General features: G+C 62.7%; 2 protein-coding genes across 3 annotated transcripts; both read left to right on the top strand.

Annotated features, from left to right (window-relative positions):
- Nucleotides 1–278: 278 nt before the first annotated feature.
- MSRB1 (methionine sulfoxide reductase B1) lies at nt 279–19,165 on the top strand. 2 transcript variants are annotated; one of them, XM_049637273.1, is made up of 4 exons: nt 279–415; nt 2,244–2,392; nt 2,706–2,820; nt 19,080–19,165. In XM_049637273.1, the coding sequence occupies exons 1-4, from the start codon at nt 361–363 to the stop codon at nt 19,085–19,087; spliced, it is 327 nt and encodes a 108-aa protein (XP_049493230.1). In that variant the 5' UTR covers nt 279–360; the 3' UTR covers nt 19,088–19,165. The 2 variants fall into 2 exon arrangements, with proteins under 2 accessions (XP_049493230.1, XP_049493229.1); XM_049637272.1 differs by lacking the exon at nt 19,080–19,165 and adding an exon at nt 4,354–5,195 and having other exon boundaries at nt 287–415.
- Nucleotides 13,833–21,410, top strand: HS3ST6 (heparan sulfate-glucosamine 3-sulfotransferase 6). Its single transcript, XM_049637271.1, has 2 exons — nt 13,833–14,245; nt 19,080–21,410. Exons 1-2 carry the CDS (start codon nt 13,833–13,835, stop codon nt 19,693–19,695), a joined length of 1,029 nt encoding a protein of 342 aa, XP_049493228.1. The 3' UTR covers nt 19,696–21,410.
- The last annotated feature ends 1,505 nt before the right edge of the window (nt 21,411–22,915 follow it).

Raw genomic sequence — 22,915 nt, 5'->3', positions numbered from 1 at the left:
GCGCCGCTCCAAACCGGCGCAGCTCAGCGGCGCCCCCTGGCGCTCGGGAGGGGCTGCCGAGCGCGGGCGTCGGGGACTCAGCTCCCTAGCCGTCCCCAGGAGCAGTCGGGGGCGGGGCCTGTGAGGAAACTGCGGAGGGCAGGTCCTCGCCCCAGGGAGAGATTGGTCCGCGGGAGGGGAGGGGGCGGGGCCTCCTACAGGGTCGTGATTGGTCCTCTGGGGGGCGGGGCCTCGACCCGGATCCGGGCAGTGATTGGGCCTTGGGAGGAGGGGCGGGCCCCGGGCGCCGGCTGGGGGGCAGTCGGCCAGTGGCCTCGGATCTGTCCGAGGAAGCGGTTGCCCCGCGGTACTGCCGGCGCCATGTCGTTCTGCAGCTTCTTTGGGGGCGAGGTTTTCCAGAACCACTTTGAGCCAGGTCTGTTCTGTGACCTCCTGGGAGGGCAGCGGGGAGGGGGAGCGTAGTAGAGTGGGCGTCGCTGCTCTCGGGCGGTGGTGGAACCCTTGAGCCCCGGGAAGGGCGGACCCCACCGGGGGCGAATGTGATCGCGCGGGGAGAAGCGCCTGTGAGTAAAGGGGACCGCGGAGTAGGGGGGGTCTGGGGAGCCTGAAAAGTAGGGGTTCCTGAGGGGGAGAGGCGACATTAGAGGGAGGGCGTCGCTGACCTCGAGGAGTGCGTGAGCAAGGCCGTTTCTGGGAGGAATCCTTGGGGTCAGGGTACAGGGAGGGGGTGACGCCGGTGGGGGGGGGGGATCCGGATTGGGAACTGGACTTCAGAGGGACACGATCGAGTATCTTGTCCTAGGGCATCCCCCTGATGATACCCCTGCCTTTTCCCCTCCCGGGTTCCTGGGATCCGCAAGGTAAGCTGGCAAGCACAGAGCGTTCCCTTCGGACCCAACGTGTCTTCCCGGGTGCCTCCGCCCATCTGCCCAGGGCCCTGGGGTTCGGTAACCAGGAGAGCCGCTGGGCAACCAAGTGCCAGTGAAGTTTGACCAGACAGCTGGAGTGGGGGTGGGGGTGTTTGGGACGTGGACAACCATCCCTCCAGGTCCTAGGCTTTGAGAGGCCCTGGGGTGTCCCCTTCTGGGCCGTGCTGTCTGGTAATGGCCTAATTTGGTAAAAACGTGCCCCACAGGCAAGACTAGGGCAGTGCACTGCCTCGGTGGGAACCTTTGGGTGTCAGCCCTCTAGGAGGCTGGGCGGTGACACTGGACATCTGTGGATGTCAGCTGTGGCACAGGACTCTCTAGGCAAAGCCCTCCACCGAGGCCCTCTGGCAGTAGGCCCCCAGTTGTCCTCAGGGGGCTCTGCCAGGCAGGAAGCTCCACTTCCACAGCAGCTGGGCATCCCCCTCTTGCTTCCTTCTCCAGTGGCTGGCAAAGGCTGTGTAATTCATGGACTCTGGGATAGGCTGTCCTCAGGCTGGGCACTGGGTGCGGGGTTCCCCTGTGGGGGGCCCCAAGCAGTTACCTGTTCCGCAGGTCGGTTTTGCAGCCTTTTTTTTCCCCCTCCTTGGGGCTGGGTTAAAACCTGTTCTCTTCCCTGGGCTTCTGTCTTCCTGGGCCCGGCCCCCCCCCCCCCCCATCTGGCCTGGAGACCTGTTTGGTGGTTGGTGGGACCATTGTCTTCCCTTACAGAGAGCAGGCCGGTGGCTGGGTGTCCAGCTCAAGGCCTCCCTGGCATCAGGAATGGCCACTTGGGAAGGGAGGTGGGCTGGGGCCTGCTGGGGTGGGAGTGCTGTCTCCTCATCATACTGTCTGGGCTCCTTCCTGACTGCACACCCTCGAGCTGTGTTTTGCATCACTCAGGCACTGCAGCTCTAAAACGGAAAGGTCCTCTTACAAAACAAAACTGAAAAAGGGGCTCCTGGCTGGCTCAGTTGGTGGAGCATTGGCCCTTTAGGCTCGTGAGTTCAAGCCCCACATTGGGCATGGAGCCTACTTGAAAAAAAAAAAAAAGCAACCACAAAACTAAGCTAAACTGGAGGGTCTACATCACAGGACTGTGTATAAAGTTCAATGAGATAAGTGTGAGAAGTGGCTCTTCGTGGCACATGCTAAGGACCACTGAACGTGAGCTCAGCGGTGTGTTCCAGGCCTGGGAGTGGCAGGTGTCAGCGTGGATAGAATGTGCAGCCCACCCTGCAGACGGACGGTGCTGTGTTCTCGCCCCGAGGATTTGGGCACTCACCCCAGAGCGGCTGGAGCCAATGTGTCTGCCTTTGTCTTCCCTTCTGCCCCCAGGTGTCTATGTGTGTGCCAAGTGTGGCTACGAGCTCTTCTCCAGCCGCTCAAAGTATGCACACTCGTCCCCGTGGCCGGCCTTCACTGAGACCATTCATGCTGATAGTGTGGCCAAGCGTCCGGAGCACAATTCGCCTAAAGCCTTAAAGGTGGGTGGCCGCCCCAGGGGGTGGGGAGGGGTGTTGGCCAGGGAGAGCCCGAGGTGGCTGCTCCTTCTCTGCTTCCCCTACAGCTCTCGGGGCTTAGAGTCTGTCTGTGCCGGTCTTCTGGCCTCTGCCAACCTACCTGGGGAGCCTGGGGTCCTGATGGAGACGGGGAAACAGGACTGCTTTCCTGTGCGGGCTCCGGGATGGAGGGCGACCTCTCCTGCCCACAGTTACTTTGGGAAATGGGTGGGAGGAGGACACCATCTCTGCCGGTGGCAGGGGGGCCATTGCTGCAGTTGTTTTGTGGTCTTTCCAGGTGTCCTGTGGCAGGTGTGGCAATGGGCTGGGACATGAGTTCCTGAACGATGGCCCCAAGCCGGGACAGTCCCGCTTCTGAATATTTAGCAGCTCGCTGAAGTTCATCCCGAGAGGTGAGCAGCTGGACACAGGCCTGTTGTAAATTTCAGAGGCCCGGGGGTGGGGGACACACGGTTCTTGTCCACTCGCAGTGACGAAGCATCGGGACACCAAAGCACACTGCCCAGGAGCTGCCCAGGGCCACCCCAAAAAGGTGGCTGCAGGGCAAGGACAAGGGCAGATGTCCTGATGGGTCACGTGTGCCCCAAAAAGGGGCATCTAAGGGTGGATGTGGTGAAGGGTTTTCTGTGGGGGCCTGGACCTTCCCAGAGATTAGAGGGGGAGGCAAGGCCAGGCGGATGCTGAGGGCTGGGCTGTGTGGCCACGGCCTTGCTCCTCAGCCTCTCTGAGCTGGCCTCCTGCTCTGCGTAGTGGGTGTGATCGCAGAGCCTCCTTCACGGGCTGTTTGAGGACAGCCGCGTTGATGTGATGCACCTGGGGCCTGGCACACGGTAAGCGCTCCCGTGTGTCCTCCTGTTGGCAGGTCTTCCTTTTTTTTTTTTTTTTAGCGTTTAATTATTTTTGAGAGAGAGAGACACGCACACACAGCGTGTGAGCAGGGGAGGGGCAGAGAGAGAGGGAGACACACAATCCAAAGCAGCTCCAGGCTCCGAGCTGACAGCACAGAGCCCGACGCGGGGCTCGAACTCACGGACCGCGAGATCACGACCTGAGCCGAGGTCGGAGGCTCAACTGACTGAGCCGCCCCAGCAGTGTTCTTATAACAGATTTCTCCACCCTCTGAAGGTGGAGTGTCCCTACAAAACCTTCCATGAGCCAGAAGCGTGTGCAGAGAGGAGTGCCTCCCAGTTCCCGGAAGTTCGCCTTGTGCCACTTCCTTGTTAGTAAAGCCCTTGTGCACCCCTTGTGCTGTTTTCAGTAACTGACAGAAATCCAGAGGAGTCTCACTTATGATACCTTATCGCTTAGGATTAAACCCGTTGCCTCATTCACGTAGATAACGCCTGTGTAACGCACATGAAGCGTAAAAGCAAAGGGGCTCACGTCTTGGGAACGAGGGCCCCGGTGCTGGGGTTTGTTCGGCAGCCGTCTCTCCTCTGGGTTTTTATCTGGGCGCAGCGTCGGTTCTCACAAGTCAGCACGTCTGTCTGCACCGCCGGCCCCTCTGGACTCCTGCCCACACTTGGTAGCTCCAATCGCAGCTCCCCACTTGCCGCCAGCAGGGCCGTGGCCAGTCCCTAACCTCAGTTTGGTCCTCTGTAAAATGGGCTTGCTAACATCACATGCTGGCTGCTGTCCTGAGGGAGTGAGGCTAGGCGAGAGGGTCCGTAGGGCCGGCGATGGTAAGGTGTGACGTGATTTTGTCCTTTTGTAGTTACTGACCTTTGTCCCGTGGAGGAAGGAGAGACTGGGCTCTCCTGGAGGTGTCGGGGAACAAAATGGGGCACACAGGCTCCCCCAAGCCGGGCGCCCAGGTGTTCCCAGCTGCCCTGCTCTGCAGGCTGGAGCGGGGCGCCTAGCTCGGGGAATGGTGTTTGGAGCATAATTTAGCAGTGATTTGTGTTTCTCTCCGTCCGTCCTTCTAGGCAAAGGAACTGCCTCTCAGGAGCCGTAGGCGGGCAGCACATACTTACTCTAGCCGGACACTGTGCTGTGGCCGCTCTCCGGCCGTCCAACCTCGGAATTGGAACCCCAGACATCCAGACGGGGCGGGGAGGGGGGCTGGCTGAAGCGTCAGGATCTCGGCTCTGCACAGCTTCTCCTGAAGGCACTGCTCTGGCAGGATGGCCCACGCCCTGCTGCCCCGGGGTGGGCCCGGAGGGCTCCGCTCACGTGGGAGTCTCAGGGAGGTGGGCTGGAAGCCTAGCGGGTCTCTGCATGACGGTACAACCCCACCTTCTCTTCTCCGCAGCCCCCTGCCCCCTCCCCGTCTGTCTGGACTCACCCCCGGGGGACCCGATTCTGAGCCTGGCTCTGGCCCTCGCCGAAGCTCATTCCCATCTCCCCCAGGCTGGGCCGTGAGGCAGGGTGCGGAGGGAGGCAGCCCTCGCCGGCTGCTCCGGCCCTGGTCACTACATGATTCACTCTGGTCAAAGCCTTCCAGGCAGCCAGAGTGGTGATGATCTGTGACGGCTGGCGGGGCAGGCCGGGGGCCAGACTTCTGGTCTCCCAGTTACGAGAGGAGAGATCCTGAACCCGGTTTCACCACCTTGCCTCACTCGGGCTTAGGAAAGTGGCTGTTGCTCCATTTCCTGGATTGTGCAAGGCCGGGGCCCACAGCCCGCACCTTCCCGGGAAGCAGCGACTGTGCCTTCCTGTACCCGCTCTGAAGCCCTTGCTGTCCGGGAAGGTGGGTGATGCCGAAGCCCCCTCCCGTCTTAACTCCTGTCTCGAGTAATCAGGAGATCAGTAAACAAACGGAACACGGGCTCGCTGTCTGCGTTCACACCAGGGATGCGGGGACACGGCGCTTCACTTGTCCCACAAATATTTATGGAGTGGTGCTGCCTGCTGCTGGGGAGGCGGCGGTAAGACAGACAGACAGACAGACAGACAGATGGGCCTCCCTCCAGGCCTTCCCCTGTGTTTGGGGAGACAGGAAGTTCACATCAGATGACGATCAGGGCTGTGAATATGTACCCCAGAGGAAGGATGGTCGATTGTGTGTGTGGTGGTGGGGGGGGCGATAACCCTCCGGTTATTCCCCAGTTCCAAATGCATAATTGGAGCAGACGTACTCAGCAGCTGGGAGCATCCCCACGTTGCGAGGATTGGAGCCTGCAGGTGTGAGGACAAAAGGACAAAGGTGGTGGATGAGGGATGAGGTTAGAATGGCTGGCGGGGTGGGCGGCGGGAAGGACGGCCAGTGATACTGCTGGTCTGTCTGGTCTGCTCATTCCTTGGGAATGGGACTCCGCCCCTTCCCTGATCCCCAGCCACAGGCTAGGGGTCCCTGCTCTGGCGGTGGCGGGGGGGGGGGGGGTCACTGGCCTGTGCAGGTGCTGCGGGCTCACTGTGTGACCTTGGGCAGAGCACTTAACCTTCCTCTGTGGAGCCCAGCCTGTCTCCTGGGTGGGGCTGTGGCGGGGGGTGTCGCAGCTGTGCGGGTTCTGAGTGTGTGTCACCCTGTGGGGTTAGGTCTCTCAGACACCAGCTTGGTCACTGGGTCGTCTGTGCAGAGGGAGTTGTGCAATGGGAGGGGTCAGCACTGACAAAAAGCATCAGGGAGGACCATGCTGAAGAACCCCATTCGGGAGAGTGGCAGCCTCCTTCTCTAGAAAACATCTCCGTCTCTGCCCTGCTGGGGGGCCAGTACTGACTGCACCTGCTAGAAAACTGCCTCCTGGGACTGCACAGGGTGTGCCCTTCACCCCACGACTTCAGTCCCATCTCTGCCGGACTTCTCCCTGCATGGACCCCTCTGTGTCCCTGGTTGGGGCTGTCCCAGTCACCTGGGATCATCATCGGCCCTGGGGCACTGCCTAGCACAGCCTGTGACCCATATACTCGGAGGCTAGCGGCCAGTCTTGGCCAAGGGCAAGCCCACGGTAGGTGAGCAGTGACTGAATGCTCAGTGTGTTTCTACAGGCAACATCACCCTGGTGGGGCAGGGCAGGAACAGGAGGCTTGGAGACGCGGGAGACTTGCCTCAGGCCTCAGGTTCTCTCTGCCCACACTGTCTCTTTCCTCTTTTCTATGCCCCAAACGAGGAACAGTGGCCCTGGGAACATGATGACCATCTTTTGAGCACAGTCTGAAAGCAGCAAGCATGTTGAAGGGGCCTAGCAGTGGGGAGGCAGCTAGCTGAGTGGTCAGAGGGAATCTCCAGGCCCAGGGCTAGGGCGGACCTCGGGCTTTGCTTACCTCTCCTGGCACCCCTGGCTCAGCAGGTGCCTGAGTAAAGTTGGCCTAGGACCAGGCTGGCCTCCTTCTGCAAATTGGGCGGATGTGTCCAGGACATGCCCCTGGGGCTGCCTCTCGGGGGCCAGTTCTCCAGCAGGACAGGCTGGAGGGCCTGCTGGAGCCTGGGTGAGGCTGGCAGGGACGCTGTGAGGGACGGTACCTGACTGCCTGCACTCCACGGGCCCCATACAGGTTCACCGGGGGTGGGAAGGGCTGGAAGCAGGGTCCTTGGAGGGGTGGAGGAAGAAGGGTGGTCCCCTTTCATCAGGAGCCTGGAAAAGGATGGCTATGGGCAGGGCCTGTCTGCCAGGGGCTGGGGGGGAGTGAGTTGTCTCTTGTGGCAACACAGATCCCCCCACCTCCTTCTTCTTGCTGGGTGGCCTGCAGCCCTACTTCCTCCTGAGAAACAAAAGACTTTTTGAGAACCCAGCTCCCCCCCTCCCCCTCCAACGCCCCCTCCCTTGCCAAGTGGACCCTTGCAGACAAGTGTTCTGTTCGGGGGCAGACCGCTCCCCATGCTCTGTCAACACCGGTCAACGGCCACCGGCAGGCCCGTGCACGCGGGGGCACCCAGGGCAAGGGAGGAAGTGGTATGTGTCTGGGATCCCGCTGGTCCCCCGTAGGGGCCCGCGGCCCTGCTCAGGAGACGCTGCCAGGGTGCGTGAGTGACCCAACCGTGCTTGGGACTTGTGCTCACTCACGGCTTTCGCTTTCTCTGGGTGACAAGTGCCAGGGAGAGCCGTGACCTTGGTGGGGGTGCGGCCGATTCGTAGGTCCCAGGAACCCTGTGACTCCGTGCACGAATGTGGGCTGGTCAGGCAAGTGGGAGGGGGCGCCCAGAGAGGACGGTGGAGGTCACCGCCAAGCCAGCGTCCGGGTCCCCACCCTCATACGAGGTCCTGGTAGGGGACGTAACGCGACGAACCCCTTCGGAGGCCACCAGTTAGCGAGCGGCGCAGAGACTGTGTGCAGCACCCACGGGCAGGGGGCGAGCTCGCTCCGCGCTGCGCGTGCGCCAGGGCCGGTCTGAGAGGCCCTGCAGTTCCCCGAGGCGCCGCCAGGGGCGCAGCAGCGGCACCTCCGACGGCGAGGGCTGATCCAGCCCCCTCCAGGGACCCCGTGACCCAGCGGTGCTCAGTGGTGAGGGCCGGCGTCCTCCAGCCCGCTCGGCCACGCCGGCCCAGCCTGCCAGTACCCGGAACACAGGTAACCGAGGCCTCCTGGCGTCCGACGGTGCGAGGGCCGGCGGTGTAGGGGCCCCATTTGGTAGGCTTCGCGAAAGTGACCTGTTGCTCCCAGCCCCTTCTCCAGGGCAGCCCCGCGGGACCCCCCTGCTCCCGATGCCCCTGCCTCTTCAGCCTGCGGCCCTTCAGCGTCCTCAAGTTGCTCCTGCTGCCATCCTGGCCCACCTGGGGCACCAGGTTCTGAGGGCACCACCTTCTCGCGTCTGTGCCCACTTCTCTCCGCAATGGTGACAGCTCCTAGCTAGCCTCCCCCAACCCGTGTGATCTCCGCCAAAAAAAAAAAAAAAAAAAAAAAAAAGAAAAAGACCAGAAACTTCCCTCTGTGGTTCCTGCAGGCTCTGCTGGCTCTGGTCCCACAGATCCCGTGTCCCCAGCCACCTTTCCACTCCGTGAATGAGAGTAGTGTTATTTACCGCAGCTCCCGGGCTCCTGTTAACCGCACTCCTTGCACGCAGACCCTCGCACCTAGGCCTCTAGGCCAGCCAGACTCCACTCTGAAACATGCCCCCGTGTTCCCGCCTTCTATACTTTGATGTTCCTTCTTTCTCACCCCCTCCCCATGTGCCGGAATCCTTCTAGAAGCCTCTCCCAGTGGCTCTGCCCAGTGGCTCTCTCCTGCCCCCAGGCTGCGGGGGCCCCGGGCTGGTCTCCTATATGTGTGCACAGACCGGGTCCCTGCGGTCCCCGCTTACAGGCCTCAGCTCACCCCAGGTCAGAGAGCTCCTTCAAGTCAGTGTCCACGGTGCGCTCATCGTGTTCCCTCCCCCACACTGAGCCCCATGGGAGAGTGCACGGAGAAGCGGCCGAGGAGTGTATGTCAAATTGCACTGCCTTCTGCTCACTCTGTAGGGGTGAGCGAGCCAAGCCGCACATCTGTGTGAGCGTGTCTGCGGTCTGGGAGATGCAGGGACCCCGGGACCACCTGTCACCTTACCCCAGCCCTAGGGTTCTGCTTACAGCAGCTCAGGGGCAGGAAGCACAGAGAAGATGGGGGGGGGTGGGGTCGGGGGTGGGTGGGAGGAAGGACTAAGGGTTACCTGCAGATAGGCTCCCTCCACCCCTACCCCTCACTGCCCCTCAAGGCCTGTATGCGGGCATAATTTGTTCCTCGTAAAATCACAGAGATTATCCATGCTTCAGAACCTGGGGGAACAGGAGCCCACAGGAGCCAGGGCCCTTGGTGCCCTGCACCCCCACTGTGCAGCCTGCCTGCTGCCCTGGGCTGCCCCCTCCGCCTCTGACTCCGGTGGCTTTTTGTTCCCTTAGTCTAGACACTGGGTTTTTGCTGGGCCCCCATCTCTGAGCCGGGAACCCCTGGTGTGTGTCTGGAAGTGGGGGGGGGGGGGGGCAGAGAGGCTGGAGTCAGGGGGAGACAGCAATGGCTGGTAAAGGTGACATGGGCAGAGTCACTGTTCTCTGAAGAGGAGGTGGAGGTCAATCTTCAAGGTCCTCTAGCGGGAGCAGGAAAGCCTGCGGCTTAGTGAGGGGGCAGATGGGAAAGGGGAGGAGTTTGAGGCACCGGTCCCAAGATGCTCTGCCCTGGCATCTGGGTTCTGACTCTCCCTTGAAGGCCAAGTGCAACAAGCCCGGCTGTCTGTCCGGCCAACTGTGGTGATGGGGTGCTTCCCCTGGAAATGAGGGGTTGGGGGGGCGGCTGTCTGTGGGCGTCCTGTCCACTGGCCAGGCTGGACTTGCTTCCGGGTGGCGCGTGGGGAGATGCAGGCTGGGGACCGGTGGGCGAGCCTCTGAACCCCCAATCGTGCACACACATACACCCCACAAGCCCGCAGGGTCCTGTGCGTCTGCGGAGCTTGGGGTTCCTTAGCCTGCGTCAGATTCCTGGCCTCCAATGGAAGGTGCTCACAGCCACCTTCTGGCCCACGGGGGGCCCCCGCCAGGGCACAGTGCCCTGCTGTGGGGCCATTAGATGATGCCCAGCCCTCCCCATGCGGCTGGGGGGCTTCTAGGTCCAGAGGCCTAGCTTGGGGCTGTGAAGCTGGAGGTCGTGGGGATGGTGTGGGGGCAGAAACAGCCTTGTTTCCTTTTCTTTCTTTCTTTTTTTTTTTTTAATGTTTATTTATTTTGAGAGGGAGCGAGAGCGAGAGCCCAAGCAGGGGAGGGGCGGAGCGAAACAGAGACCGAGAATCTCACGCAGGTTAAGGGAACAGAGACAGAGAATCTCCTGGTCAACGGAGCCTTTTCATGTGTCCCTCCGGACCCTGGGAATCTTGTCTGCCCTGGCAAACCCTTCTGTGCCACGTTGCCCCAGGCGGAGCTGGTCACCAGGAACAAGGCCCTGGGTTCTGGCCAGCCAGGCCCCCGAAAGTCTTTCCTCTCCAGTCTCGTCCAAGAAGGATGAATAGTGAGTACGCTGTCCCATGCCCACTGCCACCTCACCACAAAGAGCTTAGGAGCTCGACACCCAGAGGGATGGGGCCAGTGTCCGCGTTGTTTGATAAAGTAGGAAAGTGAGGTTCAGAGAGACTTGACGCCTTACCTGCCAAGGTCACCTGCTAGGAGGGGGCAGGTGCTCCTGCCCCACCTCGTTGCCTACCAGGGTGAACTGGGAACAGTGGAGCCCCGGGGGTGGGTGGGCTCGGTGGGTAGACATCTCTGAGGGGTCCCTCTCCAGGAGAAAACCGCATCCTCTCTGTGCGCAGGCAAATCCGGCATCTGAAGCGGAACAACCCCACACAAATCAAGGACAGCTGGGCCTGCCCTCGGCCGCAGCCCCCTCCTCTCGGCCCCCCTCGCAGGCTCCAGGACCCCCGCAGACTGCGGGAGTCGGGCGAGGGGGTAAGGGTGTGGTTCCAGCGAAGGGAGTTCTGGAAGCCCCGCATGTGTGAAATCTCCCCCAGCTGTCCCCCGTGGAGGGAGGGACCGCACGGTGTTAGGGATCACTTTCCAGAGTGGGGCAGCTGCTGACGCACCCTGCTTGTGGGGGCCCACGCTGGGGGTGCCCGCCCTGGGGAGGGGACAGTCTGCGAAAGAGGAAGAGAGGAGCCCGGGGGCGGGGCGCACACATAGACTCCGTCACTCACATACTCTCTCACTCACAGCCAGGCCACTCAGTCACTCGACAGACATTCATGAGTGCTCACCGTGGTCAAGACTGACCCCGTCCCTGCCCTTGCCGCGCTCACGGGGAGGTGGAGACAGATGGGGACCAAAATCACCCACCGAGGGAGTAATTACAGTCAGTGGAGGGGACTCAGATATAGCTGGGCAGCTGGGTCATGGGTCTGTGAGGCCAGGCTGGGCCTTCCTCTTGCCATGACCTCGCTCCCCAGGCCTCTTCCCTGGACTCGCCCCTGTGTCCCCCTCTGCTCTGACCTTCCCTGTCTCCTCCAGGGACGGTGTTTACTAGCAGGCCGCAGCTCGGGCCACTCTTCCCCAGTGCTGCCTCCTCCCAGCCAGCGAGCACACCAGACCTGACTACCTCAATGTCTGATGGTTGGCCTAAGGAGGATGGACAGACGGACCTCTGCCTGGCCATCCTGCCTGGGCAGGGGGTCCAGTCTCGGCAAGGGGGGATTGAGCCATGTTGGACCCTGAAGGCCAAGGGGCCCTCCCGGGAGATCCAGCTGGCAGAGAGCTGGCTGATGCATTTCTTCTTCGCAGTGGAGGTGACACCGGACAGGGCGGGAGGTGAGCGAGCCTCTCAGGGTGCAGGGACAGCTACAGGACCGGTGCTCCCATGGCCTGGTTTCTTTCGACTCACTTCCTGCCATGTGGCTCAGAGCAGGGGATCCACTGTGTCTAGACCACACAGAGAGGTGCCAGTGGAGAGCTGGGGCTGGACCCTGATGGCAAGGTAGGGCGGAGGCAGATCGGAGGGGCCACTCCGACATCCTGGGCAGGAGGGAAGGCGGCAACCCCCATGTGTGAGGAGGCTTGCCTGACCATCACTTCCTCCAGAAAGCCTTCCCTGACCTCTTCCTCCATTCACATCCTTCCACTAGCTGGCCATCGTCAAGTGCCTATTTGGTGCCAGTCTCTGTTAGGTGCTAGGGACCCCCCGGTGAGCAAATGTCCCAAGGCTGCCTTCCTGGGTGTCCCCAGATTTGCCCCCACCTGTCACTTGATGGATGGTGGCTGGAGGGAGGGGCTCAGCTAGGAAATTATCCTTGTCCCCGGACTCCATTCCCCAGCCCCCAGCATGTCCTGCTGTCGTTGATAAGTTGCTTCTGGAAAATCCTCAAGCAGGTGTGTGTGTGTCAGGGGTTGGGGGGCTGAGGAAAAGCCATTCTCAGTAGGAGGAACAGCACGAGCCAAGGCTGGGAGGAGGAAGCCACTCTCCCTGTGCCAGGGCCGGGAGACGGAGGGGCCGCCAGGGTCGAATGCTGGAATCGAGCCCTGAGAGGGGCCTGCTGAGACTGAGTGGGTGCTCCAGGTGGAGCAGGGCCCCACCCAGGACAGGTCTAAGGAGAACCAGTCTGTCTGGAACAGATCCCCTTTTAAGCTAGACCAGAAGAAGAACTTCCTGTGACCCTGTGTGTATCAACATGCACCCCAGACAGTACTGTGCCAACGACCCGCCTACAGGGCTCCTGGCTGAGTCTTGTCCTGACAAGCAGGTGCAGGCCTGTGTCTGGGATCCGGGCTGGGGCCCTGATCAGCGGCCTTCATGCCACTGGCTCTGCAGAGCCCCCTTAGTTCAGGGCTGCCTCTAGGTGGGAGACCTGGAAATGCCTGTGGGTCACAGAGGCCCCTGGCCTTTGGAGAGGCCCCAGGTTTCTGAGACTTGCCCAGATGCCATTGGTCCCAGGAACAAGCAGAACCCAGGGCAGTGGCCTCTGAGCAGCTAGTGAGAGGTCGGCCTCTCCTAGGAGCCCATGCCCATGGGGCACCAAGCTTCAGTGAGGAAGCCCTGGGCAGAGACATAGAGACGACACCGTTCCTTTTCCGTCTCTCCCTGGGACTGTTGCTCCCGGAGCCCTTTCCTTCTCTGCTTTCCTTGTGCTGTGTGGGGGGTTCAGTGAACCCAGGGCTGCATAAACTCCCCACAGAGTGTCCAGCGCCCAGCAGGTCCCGTAACTGTGAGCGGCCCCTGGCCCCTGAATGTCACTGCACCTCAGCAGGAGCTCCTAAGATAGAACCCGGGCTCCTCCTTCCGGTCTCCCGTCCCACCTCTCCAGAATCTTCTCATCTACAAGAGCCACGTTGCCAGCATTAGAGATGGGTCCCTGACATCCCAGGGCAACGCCAGGTGGACTGGGCTGCAGAGACAGACGGTGTGACATGGTAGAAAGGGTCAGGACACAGATCTGAATGGGGCTTGGGACAGACGCCTGTCCTCCCTGAGCCTGCTTCCCAGGACCCTAAAATGGTAATCGTATTGGACAACCGTCTCCGGCCGCCAGGGTTGGGACCCTGATGAATGGCAAGCCAACTGTCAGGAAAGCGCGCCCCATTCTCCCCTCAGACTTCCCTCAACATTCCCGGGAACGCCTCGGCGCAGTGGGGCCCGGGTCCACACTCACCCGCGCACCTGCTGCTACTACGCCCTTGTCCGGAGGGACTGGGATCCGCCTTCTAAGAGCCGGTCCTTCATCTCAGTCCTGTCACTGCCCTGAGACCCGACCCGTCGCCGCAGCATCCAGGAGCGCAGTGGTGATGACCCGAAGCCTCGCAGGCTGGAGCCCAGGTCTCCAAGAGGGCGCGACAGGTAACCTCTGCGGCTCCAAATCACGCCTCAGCCTCGGCGGGCGCCTGCGAGTCCCGGGCCCGGGAGTGGTCCAGGGGGCGGGGCCTCCGGGCTGGGCGGGGCCTCCGGGTCCCGCCCCGCGTCGTCTTCGAGCCTGCAGAGTGGCGGGGCGCAGAGCAGAAGCCCGGCGCGGGCTGGCTGAGCGCGGCACGGGCCGGGATGCGCTCGCTCCTGTAGCCCGCGTTCCACCGTCTGGGCGCAGCACCACCCTATGGCAGGTAGCGGCGGCCTGGGCGGCGGGGCCGGGGGCGGCCAGGGCGCGGGGGCCGGGCAGGGGGCCGCGCTGCGGGTGCCGCGTGCGCCGCTGCTTCTCGCCGCGCTGGTGCTCGGCGCCTACTGCCTCTGCGCCCTCCCCGGCCGCTGCCCGCCGGCCGCCCGCGCTCCGGTGCCGGCGCCCGCTCCCGCTGAGCCGCTCCGTGCCGTCGGCCCCCGGGGGGCGCCGGGCCTGCCTGTGGCCAGCGGCCCGGGACGCCGGCGCTTCCCGCAGGCGCTCATCGTGGGCGTGAAGAAGGGCGGCACGCGCGCCCTGCTGGAGTTCCTGCGGCTGCACCCCGACGTCCGCGCGCTCGGCTCTGAGCCCCACTTCTTCGACAGGTGCTACGAGCGCGGCCTCGCCTGGTACCGGTGAGCGCCCTGGCGGGTGCCTTCCAACAACAGGGAGACGCGCCCCTGGGGGTCTCACTGGGGGCGCGGGGCGGGGGCAGGTGTCCGGAATCCGGGCTGAGACCAGCCTGGGTGTGTGTGTGGGGGGGGGGGGCGAAGCTTGACCCCGCGGACGCGGGCCCCCCAGCATTGGGTTTTACGGAAAGGAGGAGCGGTCACTGGCCGGGGGCTCCCAGAAACTTTGAAACTCCAGGGGAAACCCTGGTTCAGGGCTGCTGAGGGGTCCCCGCAAGAGTGGCGGGGAGGAGTTTCAATCCTACACCAGTAGTTTGAAGCTAGTGGGGTTTGAGGGGCATTAGAAATGCTTTATGCTTATCCGCGCTTCCCCACTGGATCACCCTGGGAGAGCATGTCTGACCTCCGGCCAATCACCCCAAGAGTTTTCCCTGTAGCCTTCTAGAGAGCGTCTCTTTCCTCCCCCAGAACCCCAGTCCCGAGAAGAGGAGTCCTTCTCTGTGGTCCTGGGGGTCCGGAGAGAGTCATGGCTTTACTTAGGAGGAAGGGGTGGGGATTGGGGCCCCAGCCTCGCTCAAGGGGCTCTGTAGCTGTCCCGCTGCCTGTCTGGCTGGCCTTGGGGTGCTGTGGTAGAATGTGGGGGAGCACCCCCACTCCGGCCCCCGCTGAGGCAGCGAGCATGAGGCCCTGCCCTCTGCCTCCTTCGACCGTGCACAAGCCTGCCTGTCCCTTCCTGCGGGGAAGCGAGGGCTTACAGATGGAGAGTGAGTCACCCCACTCCCCGCAGCTTTCACCTCATCCCCAAACTATGGGGCAGAGAGGACCCAGCGCAAGGTCACCTGGTGAATTAATGGGGAGTGGGGGGTGGCAGGACCCGGGCTTTTGACTTTCAGATGTACCAGTTTCCTCTTCCCAGATACCAACCCCCCACCACCCCTTCCCCTTTGTTATCTTTGCATTTTGCATTGAAACCACTCACGGGTTTGGAGGGGCCCCATTGAGAACGGGGGTCCCGGTTCCTGAGCTCTGAAGGATTACTGCTGTCGAGGGTCTTAGGGAAGCCAGATGGTGAGGGAAAAGTGAGTCTATCCTTGGACCCAGTTGGCTGAATCCCCCAGCATGCCTGGTGCTCAGGGAGAGACGCTAGCCCACTCTGACGGTGCTGCAGCATCCAAAAGCATCCCTAATCCCGGGATGCTGTTGATGCTGTTGCCCTGCAGAGGGAGAGGAAGAGGAGGAGGAGAGAAGGAGGGGGAGGAGGAGGGAAGGAGGGGAGGGGACAGGAAGGAGGGTGGAGGACACACTGTTAGCTATAGCAGACTTCAGAGCCCATCACTGACCCCATGAGCTGTAACTACAAGGAGCTGTGGGGAGGCACCGGGCTGGACTAAGGAGGGGCTGCTGCAGAGGCTGGTCTCAAAGAGCCTGGGGTCCGGGGGGGCTGTGCAGGCCCTCCCTGGGTGCATGCTCCCGCTCTGGAGAGGACGAGGCATCTGAGAGGCAGGGGGCAGATTCTCAGCTCTGGGTAGGGAGCTCCTGGGACACTGGGGTGCCCGGCGTGGGGCCCGGGGGATTCCGGAGCATGTTTGGTGGAGAAGAGACTTTGTCCTTCCTCCTTTTTAGCGCCACCTCCCCTGGGGGGAGGGGCGGATACAGAGGAGGCAGAGGGTCAGGTTCCAGTGGCCTCCAGGAACCCAGAGTTGTCAGGGCTGGCGAGCACTGACCCCTCTGGCCAATGCAGGCTGGCTGAGCTTCTGAGGTACGTGTGTCCAAGTGCCCTCAAAAGGGCTGTGGCTGTGTAGTGACATGTGTGGAGGTGGGCTTGGTATTCCCCCCGGTGGCCCTGTGCCTCTGGACCTGTCTCTCCTTTCAACCGGCTGTGAGGATGCACTGAGCCTCTGAAAATGCCCACCCGCCTCAGTTTCCCCCAGTGCAAAGACGTCGGCCAGCCCCTGGGTGTGGTCTGGCCGTGTTATCTGCTCTCGGGACCCTGATTTTGACCTCCAGCGAGCGCAGAGCCCTGTTCTGGGTGGGGAGTCGGGGCAGTGTGTAGAGGAGGAGCAGCTAGTGCCCCCAGTTGAATTTTTGGGACCCCCCCCTCCCCCCTTGCTCACGGGGCTGTGACCAATCTCATTCCGGGCAGTGACTTTGGTCCTTCCCATGGACTGGGCAGGTAGGACCTGCTCAAAGTTGATTTTGGCCCAACCGTCCCCTCTCCTTGGGCTCTAGGAAGTTCATCTCTCAGGCTCCTGAGGGTCCTCTATCTTGGGGACTGCGACCTTCAAGGGCGCCCAAACTCAGCATTTGTTCCTTTATTCACTCACTCTGTTTGGCAGGTGCTGAAGTCACACAAACCCTTCCAAGTCTCAGTTCAGGGAGGAGTGCCCTATCTAGGGGCAAGTGGGGGCTATACTTTGACCACAGTGTTTTGGAAAAGCGAGAGGAGAGGGGGAGGGGTGCAGGGGTGGGGGACACCCCCCCCCCTCGGTCCTGGGGCCCAAGCAGGAGCAGTGAAGGAGGGGTGTGAGTATGTGGGGGGAGGGACCCCGGCTTCTGTGGGACTTATCTGTCCCTGCTCACCCGGAGACAGAGACCCCTGTGGCAGGGCACTCAATGCCCCCATGCCCCCAGCACTGCAGGGTTCCACCTGGAACTGGAACTGGTTTCTGCTGGGTCCCAGGCAGGCTGGATGGGGCCCAGGAGAGGTGTGGGACACGGAGCGAGGCCCAGACAGAGGAGGGAGAGTCGCCCAGGGCTGGATTGAAGCCGCAGGGAAATGCAGACCAGATGAGCTGTGGGGGTGGTGCGTGCGTGTGTGTGTGTGTGTGTGTGTGTGTGTGCGTGTATGTGTGTGTGGGGGGGGTGTCCATAGAACAGCTTGTCAGATGTTTGCTGTGTGGGGGTCAGTATCTTGCTCCTCGTATCCTCCTCGGTCTCTGCCACCCCACAAAAGCCCCCATCCCTACCCTACTCCGAGCTCTGGCTAGGCCTGGGGAGAGTAATTGATCCCAAAGATCTTGGAGCTCAAAGCCAGTTTGCGGCAGGAGTGGGCCAGTAAAGTCTGCACCGCCCACCCCCCCCATCTCCACCCCTCCCCGTGGCGGTCTGGAGGCGCGGCTCTGCTTCTGCTCCTCTAACTTCCTTGGGGAGAAAGGTGCTGATGTCAAAGCTGGGTGGGGGGAGTTCCCTGAGCCGTCGGGGTGGGTTCCTTCCCTGAGAAGGACAATGAAAGGAGGGGTGGTGACTTCTGATGCTGTGTGGCACTGCGTCTCTTTGTGGGTGTTAGCAGTGAGGCCCAGTGCAGGGACACCCACCCCTCATTATGAGTTCCCTCTCATGGAAAGGGACCCCTGTTGCCGTGGGCCTCAGCCCTTGGCGTTGTCACCACCCGAGGTCTCCTTGAACTTGTCCCTTTGAACGGGGAGGACCGGGGTCTGCTCCTCCCTGGGTTCCCAGCTGCAGGAGGCAGGCCGCGAGGTGCAGGGGCTCTGGCAGCAGCAGGTGCAGGGCAGGGCTGCGGACTAACGTCCACCCTGGTACTTCCTGCTTCCTCTCGGAGCCCTCGGTGTGCCTGCCTATGAAATGGGGCAGTGAGCAGCTCACAGAGATGGGAGAAGCAGACTTGTCCCCATGACCTCCCAGACCGGCTCTGCCCAGGGCCTTGTTCTGAGCGAGTGGGGAGGCTCCCATAGCTAGCAGCCCATTCAGCCCACCGGACGCCCCTGGGCCCCCGAGGTGGAGTCAGGGAGCCGGTGGCATGTCCCGGACTCACACGTGCGCACCCCCCATCCCACCACCAGCACCCTCCAAGCTAAGCGCCCCGGCTCGTGGGTCTGTGCACCTGTGTGCCCACCTGTCCTGGGTGTTTTGGGGTTTTGAGCAGGAAGAAGAGACTCCCAGGGGCTTGAGACCCTGGAACCTGCAACCTGAACCCCACCTTCCTGGCTGGGGCCAGTCGTGGGGGGGCTGTCAGAGGGGCAGGAGGACGGGAGGCAGGGCTAGCTGGGCGGAGGCCTCCCCTCCCTCTGCCTCTCACAGATCCCGGGAGCCTCTGCCTCTGTTGACCTAGTTCCCAGCCCTCCTCGGAGCTGTTTGCTCAGCTGGCCAGGCCGCGCCCTGCCCACCGCACACTGTGCTACCTGGCTGGCAGGCGTGGCTGTGGGGCACTGGTTCAGGACGGGCTTCCCCAGGCTTGGCGTGGTCAGGGCCTGACTCCCCAGAACCTTGGGATGGGGTCCGTGCTCCCCTCCCCTGGTCAGCTGCAGCCTTGCACGTTGGGGTCCAAGCCAGGTCTGGGAGGCCCAGGCGGCTGGGGTCTTGGGACGGGTCCTCAACCACCGCTAGTGGCTTTTGGTATTCTGGTCCATTCTGATGTGTGTGGCCCAGGTCAGCAGGGCTGTCATCAGAGGTGGGAGAAGGCTGTGCAGGGGAGGGAACGAGAGGGGATACTTGTCAACAATTAATGGCCTAATTTAAGGGATGCCATCAGCCCCTTGCTGTGTGTGTGACGGGAGGTAATTACGGGGCAGGGGCCTGCGGGGGGGGCGGGGGGGCTGGTTCAGCCGTGTGGGCAGCAGGTCCAGGCCGCTGGCCTCACGAGGACGGGGTCTGGCGTGGGCACGGTCTGGCTCTGGGAGGGAGGTGGGTAGCCTGGCAGGACAGGCCCCTCGGTGCACCGCCTCACAGCCTATATCTGGCCACCCAAGCACCTAGGGTGGGTGGGTCTGGTGGGGAAGGCTTGCCTGCCCTGGAGGCTTCCTGGAGGAAGGGGAGGTCAGCCCTGGCTCCCTGGGGGGTCAGTCCCCACCCTCACCTCCCTCTGCTCCCACCCGCCCCACAGGAGCCTGATGCCACGCACCCTGGACGGGCAGATCACCCTGGAGAAGACCCCTAGCTACTTCGTGACTCGGGAGGCCCCCCGCCGCATCCACGGCATGTCCCCGGACACGAAGCTGATCGTGGTGGTGCGGAACCCTGTGACACGGGCCATCTCCGACTACGCCCAGACGCTCTCCAAGACCCCGGGCCTGCCCAGTTTCCGTGCCTTGGCCTTCCGCCACGGCCTGGGCCCCGTGGACACGGCCTGGAGCGCCGTACGCATCGGCCTGTACGCCCAGCACCTGACCAACTGGCTGCGGCTCTTTCCCCTGTCCCGCTTCCTATTCGTCAGCGGGGAGCGCCTGGTCAGCGACCCGGCCGGGGAGGTGGGCCGCGTGCAGGACTTCCTGGGCCTCAAACGCGTGGTCACGGACAAGCACTTCTACTTCAACGCCACCAAGGGCTTCCCCTGCCTCAAGAAGGCCCAGGGGGGCAGCCGCCCCCGCTGCCTGGGCAAATCCAAGGGCCGGCCCCACCCCCGCGTGCCCGAGGCTGTGGTCCGGCGCCTGCGGGACTTCTACCGGCCCTTCAACCGCAGGTTTTACCAGATGACCGGCCAGGACTTTGGCTGGGACTGAGGAGGACGGGCCAGCCCGTGCCCGGCCCGGGGACCCTCGCTCACCTTAATTTATGCCGGCCGCCGGGCCGTGGAGCCTGCAGACAGATGATGGGTAGGGAAAAGTATTTAAGGAATAAAGCCTGGGTCTGTGTTCTGCCACATAATCTGGAAGGTGGCCAGACGGGGGCTGGAGGTGCCACCGCCCAGGGAAACGCTAACCATACCACCTGTCTCTACAGGGCACTGTTCGTATGCCCAGAGTGGTCCAAAACCCAATCCGTAGACATCCCTTGGGGTGGGCAGTGAGCTTGGCCACATGTCACACAGGAGCAACTGAGGCTCAGAGAGGTTTAGGGCCTGCCCAGTGACGCACAGCTCAGACTCTGGAGGCCCTCCTGTCCGCCCTGGGATGCTGAGCTATGCTGGAATGTTGTCCCCGTGCGGCAGATGAGGAAACTGAGGCTCCAGGTTGCCCACGTGAGGGCTGGGGTGGGGATGAAAGTTGGATCTGGCCAACTCAGGGCTGCACCCATGACTGCGGCTGATTTCGTGTCTTAGTGCCCATTGGATGCTCCCTCCTGGGAATCTGGTGAGGTTGCCTTACACGGAGAGTGACGTGAGGAGCAGCAGCGGGGTATTGGTTTTAAGCATCCCCAAGCCCCTGGGGACAGTGTGGCACCACCCACCACAGGCCACACCCATGCTGCCACTCCCACCCTCCAGACCCTGCCCGCTTGGGGGGACTTGCCCTCTCAGTGGGTTCCACCCACTCCCCCAGGCCCTGGATGCCCCGGTTCTGCTGTGTTCCAGGAAGGGCTCCCGCCCTTGGGGGATGGGCAGAGGTGAATGCCCATCTGGGGCCCAGCTGCCTGCTCAGATCCTGACTTAGGCCAGGCTCGGGTGGGCTAGGCTGCCCTATCCACCCCTCTGCCCCTGGGAAGGTGGGGGCCCCTTCCTAATGACTGTCACCTGCTCCTGGCCACAGTGTTGCTTGCCAGGTGCCCACAAACCGCCCTGACAATGACCTCCGGGGACCCTTGGAACCAAGCCTGGCATGCCCCGGCTGTGCTGGGTCCTCACAGGACCTGGCTGCGTCCTCTGCGCCCCAGGCCTTGGGCCCATATCAAATCTTCAGCCCTGCTTGTGGCCTTTCCAGCTCTGGGCTAGTTGGAGTAGCTGCCCGTCCTGGGCCCCGGGGTGGAAACGAGGGAGGATTTCCAGGGGAGTGACGGCTTACCTTCCAGGCACCTTTTCTGGCTAACCGGGAACCAGCGGGCCCAGCAGTCCCCGTGGCTACTGTCTTTGTCACATGACCTTACCAGTGGTAGACACCTGGGGTCACCTGATTGTCTGTGAGAAGAGGCTCGACAGGAAGTGGGGAGGGAGTTGGGGGCATCTCTCCTCAGCGGCCCGGAGCCTGCCCCTCCGTCCTGCTGGTTCTGGGCCCAGAGGACACTCCTGTCTGGATCGTCCTGAGGGGCCAGCACTGTCAGGAAGCTCTGCCATCGGGGCCAGGCCAGAGGCAGGACTGGGGGCTGGTCCTGAGACACCCTGGCGGAGATGCGGCTGAGACACAACTGCAGGCCCCTCCCCCGCCTAGATCTCTGGGAGATCTCTGGGAGGAGGGGAGGGCCGGCCCTCTGGGAGGAGGGGAGGGCTGGCCCAACGTGCAATGACGGTGACGAGGCAGGGCCTCCGGGCCCCGCCGGATGGCAAGGACTGGGCTTGGCGTCTCTGTCCCCATTCCCGGTGCCGGGGCCCCACTTCGCGACCGTGTGGCAGCCAGCCCCGGGTGTCAGGGCGGGAGGGAAGGCAGTTCCCAGCCTGGGCCATGCCCACTGCTTCCCTCTTCCTGGACACACCCTTGTCCAAACTTTTAGCAGCTCTGGCCCTCTGCGGCTTGCCCCCACCCCCAGCCGGCATGCCACCCTCACCCCTACGCTTTTGCCCCCACAGCTCCTTCCCCCTGTCTCGATCTGCGTAGCCTTTGTACACGCTGTTCCCTCTGCCTGAAATGCCTTTCAGGCACAGAAGGTGCGGGCTGAGAGGGGACAGCCTAGGAGTGTGGAGGCTGTTCCCTCACACCAGTCTCCTTTCCTCCCTATAGTTAGAGCCCCTTTCCCGAGCCCACTGACATGACCCACTTTTCCCTTCCGGAAGCTTCTTGGAAGCAGAGCTGTGGGAGCCACCAGTTTGTCTGGCTCTGGTGCCCAGAAGGCAGGCTGGAAACAGTGTGGGGAAAGGGTGAGCTGGCTGGTCCCAGTCCTCCCCCATCCCCCTCCCAGTGGAAACTGGGCCCGACTGCCCGCCAGCGCCCAGAGCCAGGTGCCCAGCTGGGCCTCAGAACACACTGAGGGCAGATGCGGTGGGTCTTCCTGGCTGTGTGTGGGGGTGGGTCTCCGTGGGAGAGTCATCGGCCTTTAATTAAAGTCCCTAAATTGTTTCCCCAGCTGCTCAGTGGGTTTTCCATGTTGGAATGTTCCAGATGGAGCACAAAGTGCTGATTCAGTTACCTTCTTCCTGTTCTGCTCAGTGGGGGAGAAAAGGCCGGGGACCCCTTCTCCGTTCCTCGCAAGCCAGCCAGACTGGGATGAGATGGGTGGGGGTGGGGGTGCTCACAGCCTTGGGTGTCCAGGAAGGGGCCTGGAGACACCTGGGGAGGGGGCGGCTTCTACCGCACCTGCCTCAGACCTTCAGGCCATGGTTGGTACAGGCTGGGGGTCCACGGGGTCCTTGCTCCCCGACCCCCAGGACAGGCAGGTGCATCTGGGTGAGGATGGGGTTCTTTACCCTGAGCCTTACACATGTGGGTCCTGGAGATTCTGAGCAGACCCTGCCCTGAGTGGCCTCTGTGCCAGGCTGGAGACAGGAGGGTCGGGACTCGGATCTGCCCTCCCTGTCGGGAGCCAGTCGCCGTCCATGGGACCTGGCCGCCTCCCTCCCCTGTTGCCCCCGGAGCCCCTGGAGGAGGCTCCGCAGCCTGGTGACCCCCGGACCCCATCTGCAGCCACCTGCGGACCCTTGTCCTCCTGTGAGGGGGTACCTCTCTCCAGGGCTGGGGGGTCTGGTGGGCTGACCTTGCTGGCTCCCCTCCCAGGCTCCAAAGAGTGGCTGCAGGACCAGGTGTGGAAGGGGAGGCTAGGCCCTGGGGAAAAGTCTGGAAAGAGAGGTACTGCTCTGGGCAGCACCTGTGAGCCCCCTTCACCCCAGGAGGAGCGGTGCTTTGGGGAAGGGCCTGG

Source organism: Panthera uncia, chromosome E1 (assembly GCF_023721935.1).
Source record: "Panthera uncia isolate 11264 chromosome E1, Puncia_PCG_1.0, whole genome shotgun sequence".
NCBI classification, from domain to species: domain Eukaryota; kingdom Metazoa; phylum Chordata; class Mammalia; order Carnivora; family Felidae; genus Panthera; species Panthera uncia.
Note: the sequence above shows the minus strand (reverse complement) of the source record. Positions and strands in the feature narration are given on the sequence as shown.

Excerpts from the sequence above, each read along its gene's own strand:
- HS3ST6 (XM_049637271.1), top strand. The coding sequence starts at position 13,833 with ATGGCAGGTAGCGGCGGCCTGGGCGGCGGGGCCGGGGGCGGCCAGGGC. Across the intron at positions 14,246-19,079 it reads CGCGGCCTCGCCTGGTACCG|GAGCCTGATGCCACGCACCC; the intron begins GTGAGCGCCCTG and ends CCCGCCCCACAG.